The sequence below is a fragment of the Mus caroli genome, unplaced genomic scaffold (genome assembly GCF_978045245.1).
Source record: "Mus caroli unplaced genomic scaffold, Mus_caroli_1 scaffold_7, whole genome shotgun sequence".
NCBI classification, from domain to species: domain Eukaryota; kingdom Metazoa; phylum Chordata; class Mammalia; order Rodentia; family Muridae; genus Mus; species Mus caroli.
The window spans coordinates 9,970,987-9,992,500 of record NW_028227262.1 but is presented as its reverse complement, the minus strand read 5'-3'; the positions used below and the strand labels follow the sequence as shown (position 1 = coordinate 9,992,500).

General features: G+C 39.3%; 1 protein-coding gene across 4 annotated transcripts in view; it reads left to right on the top strand.

The window, feature by feature from the left end:
* The window catches only part of Pik3c2g (phosphatidylinositol-4-phosphate 3-kinase catalytic subunit type 2 gamma), a 349,836-nt gene that overhangs the window by 24,529 nt on the left and 303,793 nt on the right, over positions 1–21,514 (top strand). For all 4 annotated transcript variants that reach the window (XM_029478871.1, XM_021164809.2, XM_029478872.1 and 1 more), the window contains 3 exons: positions 11,893–12,646; positions 16,616–16,698; positions 19,870–20,027. In XM_029478871.1, the coding sequence (XP_029334731.1) occupies positions 11,969–12,646; positions 16,616–16,698; positions 19,870–20,027 (919 nt within the window). In that variant the 5' untranslated portion in view covers positions 11,893–11,968. The remainder of the gene's footprint in view (positions 1–11,892; positions 12,647–16,615; positions 16,699–19,869; positions 20,028–21,514) is intronic.

The window sequence follows — 21,514 nt, the reverse complement described above, 5'->3', positions numbered from 1 at the left end:
TTTTAGGTCTAATATTTTCTTTTTGTCTGTGTGTATGTATGTGTGTGGATTGGTGTAACTATACAAGTTCAGCTTTGCATGTGTTTCTGCATGCTTACACACATGCAAGCATGCACGCCTGTGAGTGTGTGTTTGTGTTTGTGTGTGTGTGTGTGTGTGTGTGTGTGATTATGTTTTGAGACATAGTCTCACATGCAGGTTTGACCGTCCTAGAACACACGGTGTAAAGCAGACTGGCTTCAAGAATAGTGTCTACTTTCTCCTCTTCCCAAATATTAGGATTACATACTGTGCGACGAAGCCTGTCAGACAGTACATTCTTAACAATCACATTACTTCTTTTTTAAGAGAAATTTTGGCTCACAGCTTGCATATCCCAAAGGGCTCTGAGCCCCTGGTGAGTATGTTGAATGCCAGTGGCATGAGACACATGGAGCAAAACTCACTTTACTTCTTAAAGAATATGTATGCATCTGTGATGACATTTTCTCTAATTACTCATGCACTGTGAACAACCATCTTCTTAGCTCATTCTGTTTCTTTTTGTTATTTTATTTGCCTAGCTTTTGTTAGACCAGCCCTCCAATAATTTAAGCATGAAAAACTAAAAATGAAAATATCCTTCAACTATTTTCTTGTCACTAGCAATAACTTCTTTCTGAGTTCTGGGCATCCCTTTTATTGATTTCTTTTGTCAGGCTAATTGGTTTGAGCAGATAAGCTTACTCTATGTAACTAAAAACAATACAGATTTGTCTTGCCAGGACTGATCCTGTTCTGCACTCTTCATTTTTATACTAAAACTTCATCTCCCTACCCAGAAGGTGCAAACTAAATAATGGGCAATTATTGACACTGTGTATTTTGCATTAATGCAAATTTTAGTCATTGAAACCATACAAGAAGGGGTTGCTGGCTGCCACTGAAGGAGGTTACAGTCTGCATGATAACAGATGCAGAAAACAGACCAGAACTTACCCTTCCCAGCCACAGTGAGCAAGCTGTTGGCCTGCCAGCATTTCAGGCTTGGAATTCCTTCAGATAATCAAATAAGTTGCAGCCAGTGTAGTGTGCACATGTGTGTGTGTGTGTGTGTGTGTGTATGTGTGTGTGTGTGTGTGTGTGTGTGTGTGCATAGGGGGTGGTATATGTTTCTTCAATTTCTCTCTGATCTATTCTGACTTAACATATGGTATAAAGTGGATTGACAAAATGCTTGCCAGTCTTTGCAGCCACTGATGCTAAACTATAAATGGAGTCTAGCTTCTTCATTAGAAGATTTTTGATGAATTGAATCATATTAATAGGCATATGACATTCTAAAGAAATCATGTCACATCTAAAGATTATGACAGGGAGCTAGACTTTGCAGGTTGTTTTATGATTTTGTTAAGCTGTCCCCTTGTGTTCTTCCTTCAAATTTTGTTCTAATTCATTGGGAAGACAGGCTGTATTCTTCAAAGAAATTCTGTGAAGTATAAATCATTTTTATTAGTAAAATAAAATTCTTTCTAAAAATGGTAAAGTGGCCAATAGATTCACATTATTACCAATTTTTGCTATAGTCACCCTCTGAGAGTTCTCTAAGATCTTTCATGCTGGCACTAAATCTGCCATTATGTCTTTGTATTTCAAATGAATTATTGATTACATAAACATATTAGCATTTTGAATACTTGTGACCTAGAAATTCAAGAATATTTGATGAAGAGGCTGGCACATGTCTAGCCACTAGGACAGCCATCAAAACTGTATGTTGTGACAATCTCCTTCCCTTCCCTTGTGTTTGTGTACTCAGCACAAAGATGTTCCATGCCCTAGAGTTCTGCACGGCCACACAGCACTTCCCACCTGTACTGCTCCATGGGGTTAATTTATGAGATAAAGCTGTTTATCAATTTGATTCCAGACCCATATTCAAGCTCCTCCAAGAAGAAAAATAACACTGAATTCTTTTTCCTCCACTTCCATTCTCAGGCAAATATTTACAGTGAGAACCTTTTATAAAGATGGAAATTTTTCTACAATACATTAATATTTAACAGTGATGCTACAGCCAGGCAGAAACAAACATGAATACAGTACCCATACATGTGCATGTGCAGATATGGGTGCAAACACATGCATGTCTATGTGCGCGCACACACCCAAATGCATACATATACACACATGTGCACATACATACACACACATAAATACTCTTTGTATTTTAAGGATCGTATGTAAAATCATGGAACTAGGTAGGAAAGGCAAAGAATTCTCTAATTTACAATTAGAGAATATGGCAGATCAACATAAAATGACAGGAACTTTTTGTCACACACTGACAAGTTACATTGTCTGGAATGACTGCCCCCAATGAAAAGCACTTATACTATCTCTTTATCAATAATGAATCTGAGTTGTAGGAAGTTGATTTAGAGCAAGGGATGCGCCTGTGAGTGGAAGTGAAGGTGAGTTTCCTGACCCCATCCCTCTCGTTTCTGTCAACTCCCTGTTACCTTAGAGCAAACACTAAGCACGCATTGCTTCTGTGCACATTGTACACAGATGCCAGAGAAACATTGGATCTGGCACAAGGGCTATTGCTATCTCCCAGTAAAATATTTATGGACTTCATTTAGAGCTCATTTAAATAGAGTTATCAAAGAGTACAAGTAGGGGCTAAACAAGGTGATGCAGTGATGCAGCTCGTAATCTCTAGGGATGCTAAGGCAAGAGAATCAACACGTTCAGGGTTAACATGGACCACACTGAGTTCAAGACTATCCTGGACCACATAGGGAGACTTTGTCTCAAGAAGTCAAAATAATAAAAATAAAAATGAATCAAACATCAACAAAAAGGAATAGTAATCTTGGGCTAGGATTCTGTGACAGGCCTACAAAATGGTTTGTAGTTTTACTGGCATTCTCTTTGGCTCAAAATGCCAGGAGAAAATCTGTCATCAGAAATTTACAATGAAAAGGTTTACTCCTTTTAAAGAGAGATCACGTTTTTAAAGAAACACATTTGAACTCATCAGATTTTGATGAGGGACCCATCAATTCTGTATATCACCAAAAGAACATTTTAAAAATATTTACATACAATTTTCAATGTAATTTAAAGAACTGCCCTGAATGACTAACCTGTCCCACATCTGAAAGCATGGGGTCATTAGTGTCATGTTGAAAGATCCTGACAGAATGTAAAAGGACACAGAAGCCCTGAAATTGGCAAGATAGATGTCAGTGTTAGCAGAACTAGCTTCACTGATTTAGAAAAATAGAGGTGCACAATGCTCTGGCCACTCCTTGAACCTGTGTGTCTGCCAATGTTTTGACCGTTCCTTGAATCCATGTGTGTGCCCACTGATGAAGCCCATTGCCAGGTGTTTGTGATATTGGTTGCTGGGAAAGAGTCAGAAAATCTCCCCAGCAACCACAGCCGGGGCCAATCCTGAGTTGCTGCACCTGCACCAGACTCTTTCCTTGTACCCCTCCCATACCCATTTCTTGAGAATAGACATTGTTTAGATCTGGAAATCCCCTACTCCCCCCTTCTCCTTTCCCCCCTGAGGGCCTATAAAAACTGGGACCTCTTTCCCCTCGAGGTCGACTCCTCTACCCCTGCGTGGGATATGAGTTGTCCCCAGAGCTCTGGCTTTCCCCGAATAAAGCCTCATGTGGTTTGCAACAAGCTCGGTCTATCATGAGTTCTTGGGTGTCCACTATAGTCCTGAGGCCTGAGCGAGGGGCTCCTTTCGGGGAGTCTTTCTATGTCTCTGTTGAGATCTAATCTACACAAGATGCCTTGCCTCCTTCATTTCCTTCTCATGCCCCCTCCCTCTTCTAAGGGGCGACTAAGGTTTTCTTGGGCACCCGTTCATTTAAAAGAAAATCAAGACCTGTATCCAAAGCAAGGAATAGGAGGCAAGTCCACATTCCTGCAGCCCATTGTTACAGCCCAGCGATACAGTGTAACAGTCCTCTCTCTGGAGTCTTGTGACACCCTTATGCACTGCCTGAGGCCCTGTATACATGCTGACATCTTATCATTTCTTCCAAGTCCACCACGAACTTTTGCTTCCGGTTGCCTGTGGGTCAGCATCTTTATTTCACATTCCAACTTTGCCCTGGTCTGGTAGCTCCTACTTATAGTTTCAGTGCTTGAAAAGCAGAGGCAATAGGATTGTCATGAGTTCAAGGCCAGCCTGGGATATGGATTTTAGAAGAGTGAGAGAAAGAGAGATATAAAAACATGTGAGTTCTTAAAATATTAGAGTTTTCAATGACAGTTAACTAATTACATATATTTATCATTATTTATCATTATCAATCCATGGATTTAAACATATCTGGCATACATAACTCATTTTCTATTGTTACAGTTGTGCCTCAAAACGAGGAAGAACCTATTTTAGTTAAAGAGCACCCTTTAATGCTTCATTACATTCTTCACTCACAAGAATTATGTTATATCCCAGCTTACTTCTTGCAACATTTACCCTGATATCAGCTTATCTCCCAAGCAATATGGATTTTGCTCCTTTTGAAAATAATATTTTAATTGCATTTCTTTGTTTGTATATGTGTATACACATGAATGCATGCATGCACACCACAGCAAGTGTGTGGAAGTCAGAGGACAACTTGTGCTAGCCTGTTCTCTCTTTCTACCCTGTAAGTCACAGGAATTGAACTCAGGCCCTCGGCCTTGGCAGCAACTGCTGAACCATCTCATGGCCCCCAACCCCACCTTCTAGACATTAACAATTCTCATTGCTACTGATATGTGTCCTATTTGTAGTGCTTTTTATATCCTATTTAAGGGAAAACTGTGACTATGGATGGGTAGGCAGGGAGATAAAGCATAGGGACTTGTTTCACTGCATAAGTTCACCATGGTAAGTTCAGGTCTAATTTTTCACTTCAGAGAATATTAACTGTCATGGGTATGAGGGATTCTAAGACCATTTGGCAGTTTTATCTGATATCACATAAAAACAATAAGCTGAGCATAACAACAACAAATAGGATCATTCACAATTATTAAAGGCTTCAAAATGGTAAAGTCTCTATTTCCCCCACTAAACGAATCTCAGTTGTATCAACAGTGTCAGAGAGGGCAGCCGTATGGAAGCACAGTTAAAATATCTAAGCATCTGAGTTGTCTAGAAACACATGGATGTATTTAGTGGTCATGGCTGTGATTTGCATATGTGTTTTGTGTCTGATACGACCTCAGAGTTCATCTATTAAAATGTATTTCCTACTGTGAGTTATTTATTGTATGGGTATAAAGTTGATATGACTGTGATGGTGAAAGTGGAGCCTTCAGAAAGTGAAGATTAACTGTTATTATCTTGGCCCCTGGTGGATTTATGTGAAGGGACACACATACATGTGCACACTTGCACACACACACACACACACACACACAACTTTTCTTATCCTCTTTTGCTCTAGGACTTTTCCCTGAGGGAAAACCATCACCAGATACAGGCCTTATATCTCACATTTGCCAAAACATGAGACAATACAAACCCTCTATTTTTGTAGCTTCGAAATCTATACTACTGCTATTGCTAACAGAAGATGAGCTTGCGTCTTCCTGGCTGTACTTACATTGACGTATCAGTCATTTTGATTGTCCAAAAGTCATTCCCCGGGAGTCTATAAATAACATGTCTTCCCTAGCCGTGACAAGGTGGGAAGCTTTAATTATCCTTTTAGGTTCTAGGTCAATTTTCTTCTCTTAAACATATCATATATCAGATCTCCATTTTTCTTGCACATTGTATTGCTGTCAACATCCGAAGACACTAACTCTCCTAGGGTGTTTGAAACTGTGTAGGTGTTTTTTACTCAATAACTCAGCACCAAGGACAGCTTGCTGTTGATATGTTGATTGTTCCTTCATTTGCTTCAGCTTTCTCCTTCTGAGCTTTGCACCTCCTCTGTCTCTTCAGCTCCCGTGTGTCCTCTGCCACAGTTTTCCTTGTGGCTTTGCAAAATCAATACCCTCTGATTGGAAAGCAACTGTTTGCAATATGTCTCAGTCCTGTCTAGAACTCTATGTTGTTGAGGCTATGCAGGTTATGTCTTCTTTGACTAACCCTCTTGCTTACACAAACAGTTTATGTGTAAAAGAAATCTCTGGACATCAAGCAAGTTGTTGAAAATAAATTCTCAAGTTCCCTCATCTATTGCAAGCAGATTTGATAGCACAAGTATGAGGGGAGGCCTATGCTTGCTTGTTGTCCATATGGAAACAGTTACCTCAACTGCTTCAAACTCTCCTTGTCCTGAGATTCTCTCTAGGACAGGTTTGTCTGACAATAGGTAAAGTATTGCTGGTTCTTTCCAAAGTACTATCCGGTTATGTGTTAGCACTAAGCAGTTGCAACAGGCACCTGTCTCTAGAGTTCTCAGGATACAGATGTGCTCCATGGCTCCCAGCTGGCCTAAAACGAGGCATACCGGTAGATCATCTCTCAGATCCTGTACACAAGAGCTGAAGGCTATCTTTATATTGCCAGTTCAATGATAAGACATACCCAAGAAGTAGAATTAATTACTGTCCCAATAGTATGCACAAATAAGTTATTGAAGCCAATTTTCCATGGCATGGGCTAGATTCTCTCTGAAGTGTTAAACCTGATAAACAATAACACAACTAATAAATAAGCCTTGAATGTGCTCCTAAATTTTACTGTTTTAGGACAAATAAGCTGTCCAGTATTATCTCTACCTCCCCTCCCATTTATCTACTGGTGACCACAAGTGTAACCCTAGCATACGAAGCATCATTATAAATTTGAGCTGTGCACTCCTGGAAGGCAGTCCACATTATCTTTTTTTTTTTAAATACCCTTTTGTGTGTATTATTTGACCTAAAATGCTTGAAAACTGATCCTGAATAAGCAAATGTAAAAGTTGGAAAGTATGTGTGTGAAGAGATGAATTGATTTGTTTGAGTCAAGAGAGTATCTTTTAAAAATAGTAACAGCTGTAAGTCAGACAAAGAACTTGAAGGAGTCTGAGTGAAGGGAGGTCTCTGTAGGACCAACCATGACCCAGAAAAGGTGGGATTTGCGAAAATGATGAAGAAAACCTTCCCCCACTCCCTTTTGCCTGCACTTGAGTGAAAACCCCAGGAGATCTTGCAAAACTTAGCATTTTGTTCCTTTTCTAGCAAAAAATCTAAGTGTAAGATGAAATGAAGAACACATATTATATAAATATTAAGAATGTTGTAACTATATAATATATAACAAACATAGATAATATACCCCAGATTGCAATGAAGAAGATGAGAGTCTAGAAGGTTAAAGTCAGAATGTTTCGATTGCATCAGGTGACGCCTACACAAACTCAGGGCAGCAGATAAAAGGCTTCGGAATTACAAATCAATCTCCCATCCCCAGGTCTTTCCAGAAACCGTGTTATCTGTGATGGGTACATTTTCTTGCATCGTTCTGAAAATACAGACGGATTAGCTTAAGTGCCTTCCATGTGCCCTGTGCTAGTAAAATCCTTATCTGCTTTATCTTCTGCTTATTAGCATTCTAAAAGTGTGGTGCAATTTTCTGTTTGTAGTTCACATAAATCCAAAATCACTTTTATTTAATCCCACTATTTAGTTTCTGTCCTGTCTTTTAAATTTTTCACAGTTAAGAAACAAATACACCCGGAGCTTTTCGGGCCAAGGACTGACGTTTTTAGAGAGGTCCATTTTATTCTGTGTACTTTTGAGAAAATATCATCTGTGTTCTGATTCTAAATGCTAGCGTTACTTAGCTGTGGCTGGCGCCCTCTTAGACACGGAGGAGGATAGAGGCAGCAGCCAGGGGCTATTTTTTGAATACTGCTTTATTTGGTCCTTGATTTCTCGCTGAGGCCAGGTAGTTAATTAGCTCTCCATAAGTCTGACCTCTGGCAGTGTGAGGTGAACAGTGTTCTAAGGAGTAACCATGACCACAGTTCTTGTCATAGGATACAAAGGAGTGGGTCGTCAGCTGAGGAAGGCCTGTGGGTCAGGCTGTTGAAGCCAAAGATACATCTGCTGTAAAATTCTGGCTTTCGCGACAGATAAATCAAAAAGTACTGAAACAAATCACAGCTGTCACCAGAACAAGGAATTTTTTTTTTTCGAGACATAGTTTCTCTGTATAGCCCTGGCTGTCCTGGAACTCACTTTGTAGACCAGGCTGGCCTCGAACTCAGAAATCCGACTGCCTCTGCCTTTCAAGTGCTGGGATTAAAGGCGTGGGCCACCACCGCCATACTAAGGAATTTTTTAAATGTCACTTCTTGAAAGGGAATATATATCTACATCAAAAATGTTATTAGAGGAAATTTTAAATAATATTTTAATATGATTTATGTTTATATATTTATAAAATAAAAAACTACTAGACATTTTTTAAATTTTTGTGTATGAGTGTTTGCCTGCATGCATCATGTGCATTCAGTGTCTTTGGAGGCCAGGAGAGGGCGCTAGACACCCCATTACTAGAATTGAAGACAGTTGTGAGCTGCTATGTCTGTTTCTAGAACTGAGCCTTGGCCGTCTACAGGAGCAACCAGTGCTCTGGACTTCTGAGCCATCTCTTCAGACCCTACACCAAACTTTGTTTAATTTTCCCTTTAATACCTCATTCCATATACCTTTCAAAAATATCTCTTGAAAATCCTTCTAAAGCTCTCAATCAATCTCTTATCTGAGTGTGTAGAGCAATATAAAAAAATTCATTAATTAAATGATTTTTCAATATTTTAAATGTAAAAACAGTGAAAGCAAATTCTCATTATAGAAATGAGTAATGGAGAAATGAGTCCGACAGTTGATCAGCACCATCATCATCCTTTAAAATTTTTGGTTTTTGTTTTTAATAAAGTCTCATTTTTTTTCCCAGTTGCTGTGTTAGGTCTCACAAATGGCCATTTAGGAATAAATCATTGGTTTTAGCTCACAGTTCAAAGCAGAGTCCATCATTATTGGAAGTTGAGTCAAAAGGCACTTGAAGGAACTCAGTCACACCCCTTCCACAAGCAACAATGAAAGAATAAATTCCTCTTCTTGGATCCTTTTCTCCAGTCGCAAAGTCCAATAATAATCCATTTATGGGATGGCGCCACCCACAGTAGGTGGGTGGTCCTCTTCAATTAGTACAACCAAACTAATTTTCTTAAGCATGGCCAGAGGTCTAGAAAATCCTCCATCAATTAATAAGATCAAGGCGATCCAGGCGCTAACTGTAATGATCACCCCACATTTACTTGGGTGAGAAGGGATGATTCCCAAGCCCGTCTCATGGCCATCTCTCCTTCCTTGTTTAATTCGCAGGCTCATTTGTGTTGCCAATACAAATGAGCATTGCGGTAGGTGAAGGGAGCAGGGTTCTAGGTACTGAGCGATAAGGAAAGCAAAAGAGCTGATGGGAGGAGAGAACAGGAAAGTGTCACGTGGGATGGCAGTGCAGTCAGTGCCTCTGGAAGAGAAAAATATGGGTGATGCCATGTAGCCCTAATCTAGTCAGGGACATTGTCTTTTCTTTGTTAAAATAAATAGATACATAGATAGATAGATAGATAGATAGATAGATAGATAGATAGATAGATATCATGGACACTGTGTGTCTTGTGCCTGTAAGTCTGGATGAGAAGAGGGGGAAAAAAACAAAAACAAACAAAAACCTCTGTGAGTATGAGGTCACCCTGGGCCATCCATGTGGTCCAGAGCTAGACCTGCTTAGATTAGGGAGTGAGATGAGAGAGGCAGACAGACAAACAGAAAGTTTGCCTAAACCCTGATTAATGACTGTAGTGTGCAGGGATAATCCAGTCAGAAGGTGAGCATCCAGCCAAACCCAGGGAAATACCATCAGGAGTGAGGAGACCCATCCTGCCCAGAGTTCTGGAGCCACCATGTAATGCTCCACACAGAAGGCAACTGAGTGACATAATGTGAGCTGAGAGGGAGCCGAGAGCCAGGCCATGCAGGATCTTAACGATCGTGTGGAAAATCACTGAAAATCCTGTAACCATGGGAATATGCTGTTAGTGTCTAAAATAAAACATTGAATTGTGAAGGAAAATGAGGTCCAAAATGGGTTGCAGAGAATGCAGAGGTGGTTTGAGGGTAATATATTTCAGAGGGAGGCTGATGGCTTAAAGGTAGGAGTGGACAGTGGTATACAGGAGACAGGGAGCTAGAAGCGAGATGTGTTAATGTGAGAAATCAGCCAATGGATCTTAGGATATAGGAGAATAAAGGAGAGAGAAGACTGGAAGATGAAAGCTTGGCGTCTGGCTTAAGGGCTGGGTGGATGATGGCATTTAGTGCATAAAGAACAACGGAATATAAGTTGAATCTTCAGTAATTGAGATTTAACAAGCAGCTTAATGCATTCATTTTATAATGAAAATGTAACAAAATACCAAACTAGCACAAAAGAAAAGTCATTACTGTCATCTTAACTAGATATTGTTATGGCGTAGCTTAGAGAATTTAGCTGAAAAATTCCTAGTGTATTTTGAAGGGTCCTTTGACACAGCCTGTTTAGGCATTCGGGGAGATGTGAATAACAATTTGCCAAAAGCTGCAAATTAATTATCCTGACTTTTAATTCTACCAAGTATCATAAGTGGCTTTGAACTTTATATGAATGATGTCACAATAAAAACAGAATGAATGGAAACACTAAGTAGGTTCAGTGGTCCTCGGTGACATCATGGAAAGCAGGTGATAATTTGAACCACAGAGCAGGGCTGCAGAGACGGATCTGTGTCTGAACAATGCTTGCTGTTCTTGCAAAGACCTAAGTTCAGTCCTGAGCGCCCACACCTGCCTGTAACTCCAACTCCAGGGTATATGAAGCGCTCTTCTGATCTTCTCCACAGGTATCCTCACACATACCCACACACAGATACCCACATACAAAACTACCTAAAGTCAAGCTCTAGACCATGGAAGAAATGAGTAGCCTATACAAGAGAATAACTCAGGAGAAAATGAACTCCTGAAAGGACCAGGAAGAAAACAGTGAATAGGTAAAGGGGTGCTTGAGAAATAACAGAAAGGAGAAATTCTGAGTGTGGCTACCAGTAAGGAGTGAAAGGAAGAGCAAGACACGGGAAAGAAGGAATGGAGAATACCTAGCAAGCTTTGCAACAGGCCAAAGTGTTTTCAAAACGGAGAGGATTTAATGGCATGAAACTCATCAAAGCGTTTAATGAAAGTAGTTCTAGAGAAGGGGATAAAAGAATTCCCAATTATTTATACTTAAGGAGTTTGGAGGGAAAGTCTAACTACTGAAGGAGGGAAGCAAGACTGTGCACATGACTGGGTTAATAAGGGGAAGACTGTTGAGCTACTACTAGGCATGAGCCTGCGAGTACACACAGGTTGACAGGCTAAGGAAACACTGACCTCAGAAGAACAGTCAGTTCAAGGGCAGATGGGTTCTGTATGGATTAAAGGGACCCATGGGTTGGAGGGATTGCTCAATGGTTAGGAGCATGGCTGCTCTCCTACAAGACTGTGGTTGAGTTCCTAGCACCTGTATGGTGGCTTGCAGCTGTCTGGAGCTCCAGTTCTGGGGGACCTTTTATCCTCTTGCTATGACCTAAGCACCAAGCACACAAGGGTGCACATACACAAAATAATAGAGATAAAATGGAATTGAGGAAGACTTGTTATCTATCAAAAGAATATTATGAATCCATCCAGTCAGTATTCTCCCTTCAATTCTCTGTGCTTTCACCCTGATGGACTAAGTTAGTACTCACCAGCCAAGTGAGCAATCCAAGCACTTGCCTATTTACTTCACATGTTTTTTCTTGAGACTGCCTTTGTCACTAAAGACCAATTTTTGTTATATTTGTTTTGGTTTTTGTTTTCTAGGAAAATTTGGAATTTCTTTTATAATATCAAGAAGACGTTTGGAGCCAAATAAATCCTCTGTTACACAAAATCAAAAATGGCATACAGTTGGCAAACAGAGCCAAATCGCACTGAACCACAGGAAGGTGGATATGATCCCCAACGATTTCACCATGCAAACCATCACCTTTCGTCCAGGCAAGTCAGGTTGGGTTTTGATCAGCTGGTGGAAGAGATCAATAATAAAACTCCACTCTCTGAGAGTGAAAAGGAAGAAGACACGTGTTTTGTGCCAGATGCACCAAACTTGGGTTCAAAATGGCCATCCATATATGGAACACACCCAAGACACTTCAGTGAATTCACTTCTCAGAGCCCTGACTCCTCCCAGCTTCGGTTTGGAAAACTATCAGCCATTGGTTTTAATCCTGCTGTACTACCAACTCATCAGCTCATTCATGAGGGAGCCTCCTGGAGAAATCCCACTGGAAAATATCATGGCGTCGAGTATCCCAGATTCGATGCTCTACCTCCATCCTCCACTGGCCAGGGCGAGTGTAATCCACAAGGACAACCAGGAACCAAACATCATAACTACTGTGTAGAACATGAAGGCAATATCCTCCATCATCATTCATCCTACTCAATGGACTCCATACCCAATAGAGAGAAAAGAAGGAGTGGAGATCTGGACCTTGTGGAACCTTCTCTGGAGTTCTCTAAAGACTCCTTTCTACCCGGGACATCGGAGAACGTGTCAGTGGAAAGCACAGAGGTATGTGCAGTGCACAGGAACACGGAAACAAGCACTCAGTAGAGGATGGCATTAATTGGTAATAAAGTTAAACGATCTCATGAAGGAAAGTCTTGTAGTATTAGAACATTTTATGTTTTCACAAATTTCATGTTCTTAAATTAACAACTATGTAAAAGTATATTTACTATCATTTTTCAAGTATATAGATCATCAAGTCTATTAGTATATTAGTATAACCCTTTAACATATTAGTGTTATATATTTATACATGTGATATATTATATTATAAATGAATACATTTCGATAGATGAAAGTATAAATGGAAGTTTAACTTGTGGAATCTATCTATCCCTGTTATGTTATGAAAACATACATATATTCCATTACAGCTATAATTTGAGTCACACTATGATGATTTAAAATCTTATTATCTTTAGCAGCAGGGTAAAGTGCCCTTGTACATAGACGCTTCTAAATTATTTGATTGGCAGGCATAATGCATAGGAGCCTGACAAAAAGTAAGAAATTAAGTAATTACAGTTCAACTGACTCTAATCCTTTCTTTGATTGCTGTATGGTCATGGGAGTAGCCATAGAATTTCCTGTATCCCATTTGAAAAATTTTTTTATGCTTATAGCATCTAGACTCAAATTTAAAAAGTATCTTTTATTTGCCAGATGTAATTGCCATTTCAAAGGTTTACTGGGGAATGATCTTACTCCTTTAGCTCTTTCTGAATTCTGGCTGGCTGGTTCAACTTAGCTGTTCTGGCTCAGACTCCTTTCCAAGTTGCCTGATTGAAACTGGCCTCTCTTCCAATCTGACTTAATTTCTCTGCTTGACCTCAAGTTAACTCTGGTAATATGTTCTAATCTTCTAGCCAGAAGTAGATCACAATGAAAAAAAAAGTGGGTGGATCACAATGAAAAAAAAAGTGGGTGGAAGCTAGAGAGATGACATGCAAACATGGGGTTTTTAAATCCCCAGCAACCACAATAAAACTAGGTGTTGTGGCATGAGTCAACAATCACAATACTGGAGAGACAGAGCCAAGTAGGTCTTTGGATTTCTAATCATTCAATCTGGCCAAATACGTGAGTTCCAGGTATAATGAATGACTGTCAATAAAGGAAGTAAAGAATTGATTGAATAAGATATCTGACTTCAGTCTCTAGACTGCGCGCGCGCACACACACACACACACACACATGAAAAAGGGAGAAGAGAGAGGGGGAGAGGGAGAGGGAGAGGGAGAGGGAGAGGGAGAGGGAGAGGGAGAGGGAGAGGGAGAGAGAGAGAGATCACTGCAGTTACAGTATACAGGAGGAACCCAAAGATTCTTTATTCATTGAACAACTGGCTATCAAATTGTTAAAAAATACTTTGATATAAAAGTATATTTGGGGCAGTAAAGATAGATTTTTGGAATTCAGAAATTGACTAACTGATCTTTCTTATGAAAACCAGTATCAACATAATAAATCAAAAGATGGGAAGTATAGAGGAATTTTAATCCAGTAACATGGCTGCGCCAGCAAAAGATCATATCCAAGGGCCTTCTAGGTGATCGGGTTGGAATACAGATGTGCCTTTAAGCCCAAGAGACAGAGGCAAGCAGGCAGATCTCTGAGTTCAAGGCCAATCTGGTACAGAGCAAGCCTCAGGAAAGATTAGGTCCAGGCATTGTGTTACTGGCCTTTAATTCCAGCACTCAGGAGACAGAGGCAAGCAGATCTCTGATTTCTCGTCTGTCAGTGAGTCAGGTTGAGTCAATGAGTCAAGAGGAAATACAATAGACTAGAGTTTGAAGCAGTTCAATTCATGTTGCTCAGAGGCAGGTTTTACTGCAACAGTTTTATAGACAGGTTGCAGAGACAAAGCTGGACTCAGGTGAAAACAGAACAGGTCAGAGAATGAGAAGGGGCTAGAAGATTAGAACAGACTACCAGAGTTGATTTAAGGTCAAGCAGAGAAATTCAGTCAGATTGGAAGAGAAGCCAGTTTCAATCAGGCAACTTGGAAAGGAGTTTGAGCCCGAACAGCTAAGTTGAACCAGCCATCCAGAACTCAGAAAGAGCTAAAGGAGTAAGATCATTCCCCAGTAAACCTTTGAAATGGCAACTACATCTGGCAAATAAAAGATAATTTGACAGGAAGTGCATAATCAAACAGCTACCTATTGATCATTGAAGGTCATTGCATAAGAAATGACCTCAAATGACCTCAAATTATCTGAATCAAAACTGAACACATCTTAAGGATACCTAATTCATATTACAACAGTACGATAATCAGTAAATTTACCCTACTGTTATAAATAGTCTTAAAATTAGACAAGATAAATAAACCAGCTGAATTCAAGCATTGGACAACAGACAACACCAGACACAGATTCCCTAAGAGCTGCCAGCATCCTGTTTATGCCTGAAGGGCAGCTCCCTGCAGCTATGCAGTCCAATGGAGCCCAGACAACAGCACAGCTCCTGAGTTGGTGAGCAAAGCTGGACTGTGAGCTACAGACTGCAAAAGCAGCTTGGGCTTGCTGGACATTGTCCTGTCAAAGAGAAAGCTATGCTGTGAGTAGGTTTAGAAATCTCAGGGGATTTACTACATCTTGGCCAAGTGTGGTGTTATTATTTCGAAGGCCCATGGGATATTGTTGAAAAATGTTCTCAAATTTAATTGAAAATAACTAATTATAGAGTCAAAGAAGCAAAAAATTACAAAGCAAAGCAAAGTGCTCCAAATACAGGCAAATGATATTCAGGTATCTAAAATCAGAACATCAGAAAGGAATTAAGAGGAGTTGGAAAGATTTCAGGCAGTGTGACAACCATCTGAAGAATTGAAACTTCTCATCAGAGAGCTAGGAGTCAGAGACAATGGCATCAGAGACAACTGGAACCAGAGGCAGTGGGAACCATAGGCAGTGAAAGCCAGAGGTGGTGGGAACCAGAGGCAGTGGGAACCAGAGACAACGAGAGGCAGAGACAGTGAGAGGCAGAAGTAGTGGGACACGATGACCTAAAACCAAACTATTTTATAAATATGTTAACTATAAATACAGTAATATGTCCAAATAATAAACAGAAAATGACACACTAAAGACATGAAGGCATAATTACTGTCAGAAATAAATATTAATTAGAGAAACAAAGGACCAGGTTGGAAACAAAATAACCAAGGATTTAACTCTCAGCCTGAAATGGAAGATTGCTGTGATCCCAACAGCAGCAAAACTTGATTAAAGACAGTGTTGTTAGACGTAAAGATGCCATGTGGTAACATTGAGGCAATCCAGAAGAGAGAATAAAGTTCATGTGTGCACGCTTGACAATAGAACTTCTAAATACACTAGGCAAAAGTGAGTTAAACGTGGTTGCATATGCACTGTCGATCTGAAAATATGTTTAATATATTACCAAAATATTAAACATATAGCCACCAAAGCAGTTAGATATGAAACAATGATTTCTTCATACTTCCCAAAAGCTATCAATAATTCAAATGCCAGTCAGGAGTAAGATGGCCTATGGAATCATGGGATAGGTGTGCAATAAATGCCAATGCTCTGTGCTTTTATACAGTGGACTGTGATATGAAGACATATTAAAAAGAAATATCACTTAGTAACAGGAGCCAAAAACCAAAAGCATATACATAAGTAAAATAAGATAATAGAAATCTAGACACCAGTACAAAAGAGGGTGGTGGCTTAGCCTAACAGAGACGTGGAGAAACTTTTAAAGGGACAGCACTGTTCAATATTTTCCCTGGTTGTTGACAGGACAGATGCATGCACTCCTGAAGACTAAAATCATATACTTAAGATCTACATATTTTTCTATATGCAAACATTGCTTCAATAGAAATCAAAAAGTTAAAACTAAATGCAAACTGATCTTTAGAAGAAAATCTAATTACACAAACCTATTACTCTTTTGCCCTGCATTGAGCTGTACTAATTTAGCAATTTTTACTTCCAGCTGATTGGTTGTCCCATTGAAATAGTTGAGGTACCCCAAGGGAGTAACAAGAACCTGGCCTCCTTTTGTAACAAAGTAAAAACGTGAGTATCACTCTTTTAATAAATGTTGAAGTTTCCGTGTTTGATTAAATTTCCCTAGTTTGCAATCCACTCAGTGATTAGCTCTACATGCAAAATGTCAAGTCCCTTAGCTTGTTAATAGAATAAAAAAGAATTCACACACTATCATTGATCACCTTGCTGGCTCATTTGTCTTCTTTATGCTCTTAAGTATCTTTCCACTGAAATCTGATTAAAAGATGATAGTTTCTTGGTCAGAACTGACCTTGTTCATTGGTAGTTTGGTTTTTGCTGTATTTGTAACTCATTAATTACATAGCTTGTGAGCCTTGAGGTTCAGGCCTAAATTGACCCAGGTTCCCCCTCCCACCTGGAACATTCCGGCCATGTCAGGGCCTCCCCATCAGCTGCCTCTTATCCCAAGTTGAACAAACACGTGCTTGCTTCCCAATTGAGAACATTGTTGAGAAAGTTCCTGCAATGACCTTGCTCTCCTTGCTAATCTAAAAATTAATATCCTGCTAGGAGGGTGAATACTTTCCTGGTGTTATTACCATTTCTCTAATGGAAACTTTTCTTTTATTTGGAAATTTGATGCATTTCATCCTCTAGGGGTTTTTTACTTGAGCTTTTTTGTCTTAAATATAAGAAATGTGCATTCATTTAAAGGCTTTGGCTTCCTACTAAATGATGAAAGTAGATGAAAGGTCTGGGTCACTGATCAATTTAAAGGGTAGTTCCATTCTCAAACATCTTCATTCATTCATAATATAGATTCATATTCTAAAATAAAAATAGAATTAGAAATAGTGAAAATCAGAGCTAACCAATCAGTCAACAACAAACAAGCAAACAAACAAACAAAAACCCTGAAAACCACATTGGAAGAAGTGAAAATATATACCTAGGAAAATACAAAACAAAATATTCCCAAATCTATACATATGTTCAAATTTTCATTCATTTCTTGCTAATTTATACAATAAGAAACTGAAAAGGCCCTGTAGATTCTTAAACTAGAATGACTGAAGACCACTTGTTGCTCTTGCAGAGAACCCAAGTTTGATTTCCATCACCCATGGCTGGTAGTTCACAGCCATCAGTCACTCTGTCTCCAGATGATCCGATGCTCTCTTGTGCTTCCGTTTGCACCTCCCCTCACGCACATACCCATATATGCAAATGCACATACACACATAAATTTAAATTAATAGTAAAAATATGTCTCCAAAGCTATCATTTGATAATTCCTCCCTGAGAAGTGTCAGGAGTCGCCATCTTAATACGCCAATGAAAGGAGGTCTTTTTAAACTCCAGCAATGTTTTCTTTCTCTATTCTGTAATTTTATAACCTTGGAGGATGGAATCCAGATGCAATGGCATCAGGAAAGCATCTGAAGGGATTGTGTCAGTGACTTGTGATTTGTGTTCAAATTCTTAAAGCACCTTTCCTCAATAATTTATTTTCAGATAATTAAGAGAACTAAAGCAACCAACCAAATGGTAAGGTTGGTTTAGTAAAAAGAAACCAGTGATTGCCTCATTCGTAAGCATATGCATACATAATGGTTATCTGTCTAAGCACATTATTCCCTGATCTGTTAGGATTCTTTCAGTGCTTGGAATCGTCAATTCAAACCTAAATAAGTAAATAAGAAAATCAATTAAAACATGAATATCAAATTTCACAAGATATTCTCCCAACCCATGATAAAATAAATTTAAATATCTCCTTGCAATTATTTTTCTGATATTTAAATAAGTTTAGTTAAACATGTTGTTAGTATTCATTTATGCTCTTATTAATGATATTTCTAATTTCTTGATTTGATTGTTTTGACATAATTTTAACATCTCATGTTTAAAAGAAGCAGCATGTGATTATAAAACACAATAAAATTCTATGATGCTCAAAAGAAGTCCCGGTTCACAGTGGATGCCCCGCAAGGGTTAGGGAAGAATCAATCGTGAGTTTGCACTTTAAATTTAATTTCCCCAAATGCTAGAAGCTGAAATCGCTCCTGTACTGAACACTATCTTGTTATGTGAGTGCTAATATCTGAAGCAGGGTGGGGTCAGGAAGTGGATCAAGGCTACACACCTCCAGACCTACCCCCACACTGGTCCACATCTTCCAGATGGGCTCCAAATCCCAAAAGTCTCTCTACCACCATAAAGTGGGATATGATCTGGGTACCAAGTGTTCGAACACATGGCCTTGAGAGACTGTGGAAGATATTTTACATACACCACTACATAAAGCATCCAAAGCTTACTATTGAACTAAGCTATTTTCTGTTTAAGAAGAGTTTAGATGTCGCTATAACCAATACAAAAGATAAGGACAAGATTTTATTGTACCGTGGGAAGCATTGTGTATTTGTTAATGTCTTTATAGTATGTTCTATATTGACATAAAGCATGGGCCTACAGGAACCAGCCATGAAAGTATATAATGATTATAATACTTTGCATGTCTTCAGAGTCTGTAAATTTTTTTGTGCCTTTTCTCTTTTAGCCTTCACATAAATCCTTTCATGGAGGCAGTAATGGCTCCCTTTGTGTGCACAAAGAGACAAGTCAGATAGTCTGCCTCTGGCTCTAATATTCCAAAGTAGAAGCCTGGGGATTAAAATACAAAGTGTCCGCTACAAAGATTAACTCTTTAGCAATTTCTTGACTCCTACGTGTCCTCATAATTTGATTATTTTTTTTTAAATTCACAACTTTAAAGACAATAAAGAAACAGGGGCAGTGTTTGTGAATTAGACCGAATCTCAAGAATTAATTTACTTACTCATATCCAGGATCTGTTTACAGTTTGGGGGAAATTGGGTGTGAGAGGAACATGAGGGGAAACCCAGACAACAGGAGCAAAGTCAGAGAAGCAGGTGATGCGGCTTTGGGCGAGTCCTCCTGTCCTGATGCAGGAAAACAGAGCATTAACGATGTATAATGGGGCATCCCCAGAAGCCTATGAGCCGCCTCTACCCTTGCTCTTGGGGTGATTGTAATGTACACCAAATGTTCTCAGTTAGTGTTCCCATGTTGCAGACAATGGAGGCTGTCACCTGGTTTTTTTGTGTTGTTCCGATGCTGCTGGCCTTCCTTAATGTTGGGTGACATTTTAAAAGAATGATGCAGATCAGGTTCTAAGCTTTTTTTTTTTCCCCCTTTAAATATACTTTTCAGGATAAGAGAATTGTACCATGCAAGTGACATTAATTCCAATTCTGGGAAGATCTGGGCCATCACCACAGCCTATCCATCTCGGCTCTTCGCTGACACCAAATTCAGAGTAAAAATTTCCATTGATAACTCAGCCCAACTCCTCCTTCTTATGCCACACGGTAAGAAAACGTGCCACAGATCTCAGTGTTCATGGATAGCCTTGAACTAGCTAAAAGAACCACCATTCAGCACTGTTTTGCCCTGAAGGAAAGTCAGAGGATAACAGCCATGAGCTATTAATTGTGGACATTGAAGGGGGAAACATGGTCTTCCTTCACAGAGCTCTCCAGAAAAGTCTTTGTTTTTTTTATTTTGAATAATAGCAGGTGGAATGGGTTGTTGGTGCAAATAAATCAATTTCTAAAATATTCAGGATAAATATGATGAAAGAAAATACTGTTTCCTACCCAGCTGGAACAGGTACTTTGTTCAGGTGTGTGAATAAATCTTGGAAAAGAAAGAGGAAGTCTATTCCCATCATGAGGAATGTAAAAGCCCCGTGCAACCCACACTATCTTATCAGTACCACTGACTGACAATGAGTCCTAGGGTCCTAGAAATGTGTACTATATAATATTTACTAGACATTTTCTTCATTATCACTGGAAGATACCTTTAAAGTTACATAAAGACCTGTATTTGTGCTTATGGTCCTTTACTTTAGAAAGCAATGGTCATTTGTTAAATGTCCAGCTGCATTGGCATAGATTATTACTTAACAAGAGGAAAACATTTACAGAGGCACAATGGCCTGGGAAATGTTTTCACCTAGTTAATATTTGTAATTATTCCTTTTTCTATTTTGCTCTAGATGAGGCTTTAAGTAAATACAGTTAATGACAGACAGACATGGCGTGTTGATATTTCTGTTAAAACCGTATGGTTTGAAAACTCCTGTTGGCTAAAGCAAGAGAGAAAATATTTTTAAACAATGCTCGCATTCCTTATAGAGTTTAAGAGTAGGAAAGCATCAAAGATGTAGGGATGGACTTATAACACAAATGTTGAAGCTCACTGTTTCATTATAACCCTGAGCCGGTCTCTCTCTGGCAGTTATCACTGCCTTGTTCTCTGCTGATTCACTGTCTTGTTTTTCCAAAGCAATAAAGAAATAAAAGCTAAGTTCTCAAGCATACATGCTGTTTGTCCATCAATGAACAGTCAGCCCATCTCTTATTAGATCCAGCTCCCAATATTTGATAGCAGAATTGTGATTCTCCAGCCAAGGGTCTTGCATTTTGATCTCACCAGCACATTGTCAGATTCCAGTTGCTGAAGTTGCTAGAGAATTAGGGGATAAAGAATGAGGAGAGCGATGCAAAATAAGAGATGACACAAAATACATAGAATGATTCTATCACAGGCTAAAACAAAAATTCAGGTATAAAAATCTACATAAAGGAAACCCTGGTATGTGTGTTGACAACATACACTTGAGGAGCTTCATTTGATGATTTTAAGAGTCTAGGATAAAGATGGTGGCTTCAGGTGCAGACCTGTAAGGCATGGATGGCTGGAGCGGTTATTTCACAGAAGCTTGCTCAGCAGACCATTCTCCAAAGCTCCACATTCTGGTGTGCTGTGTGCTTGCAGCTGGAGGAATGCA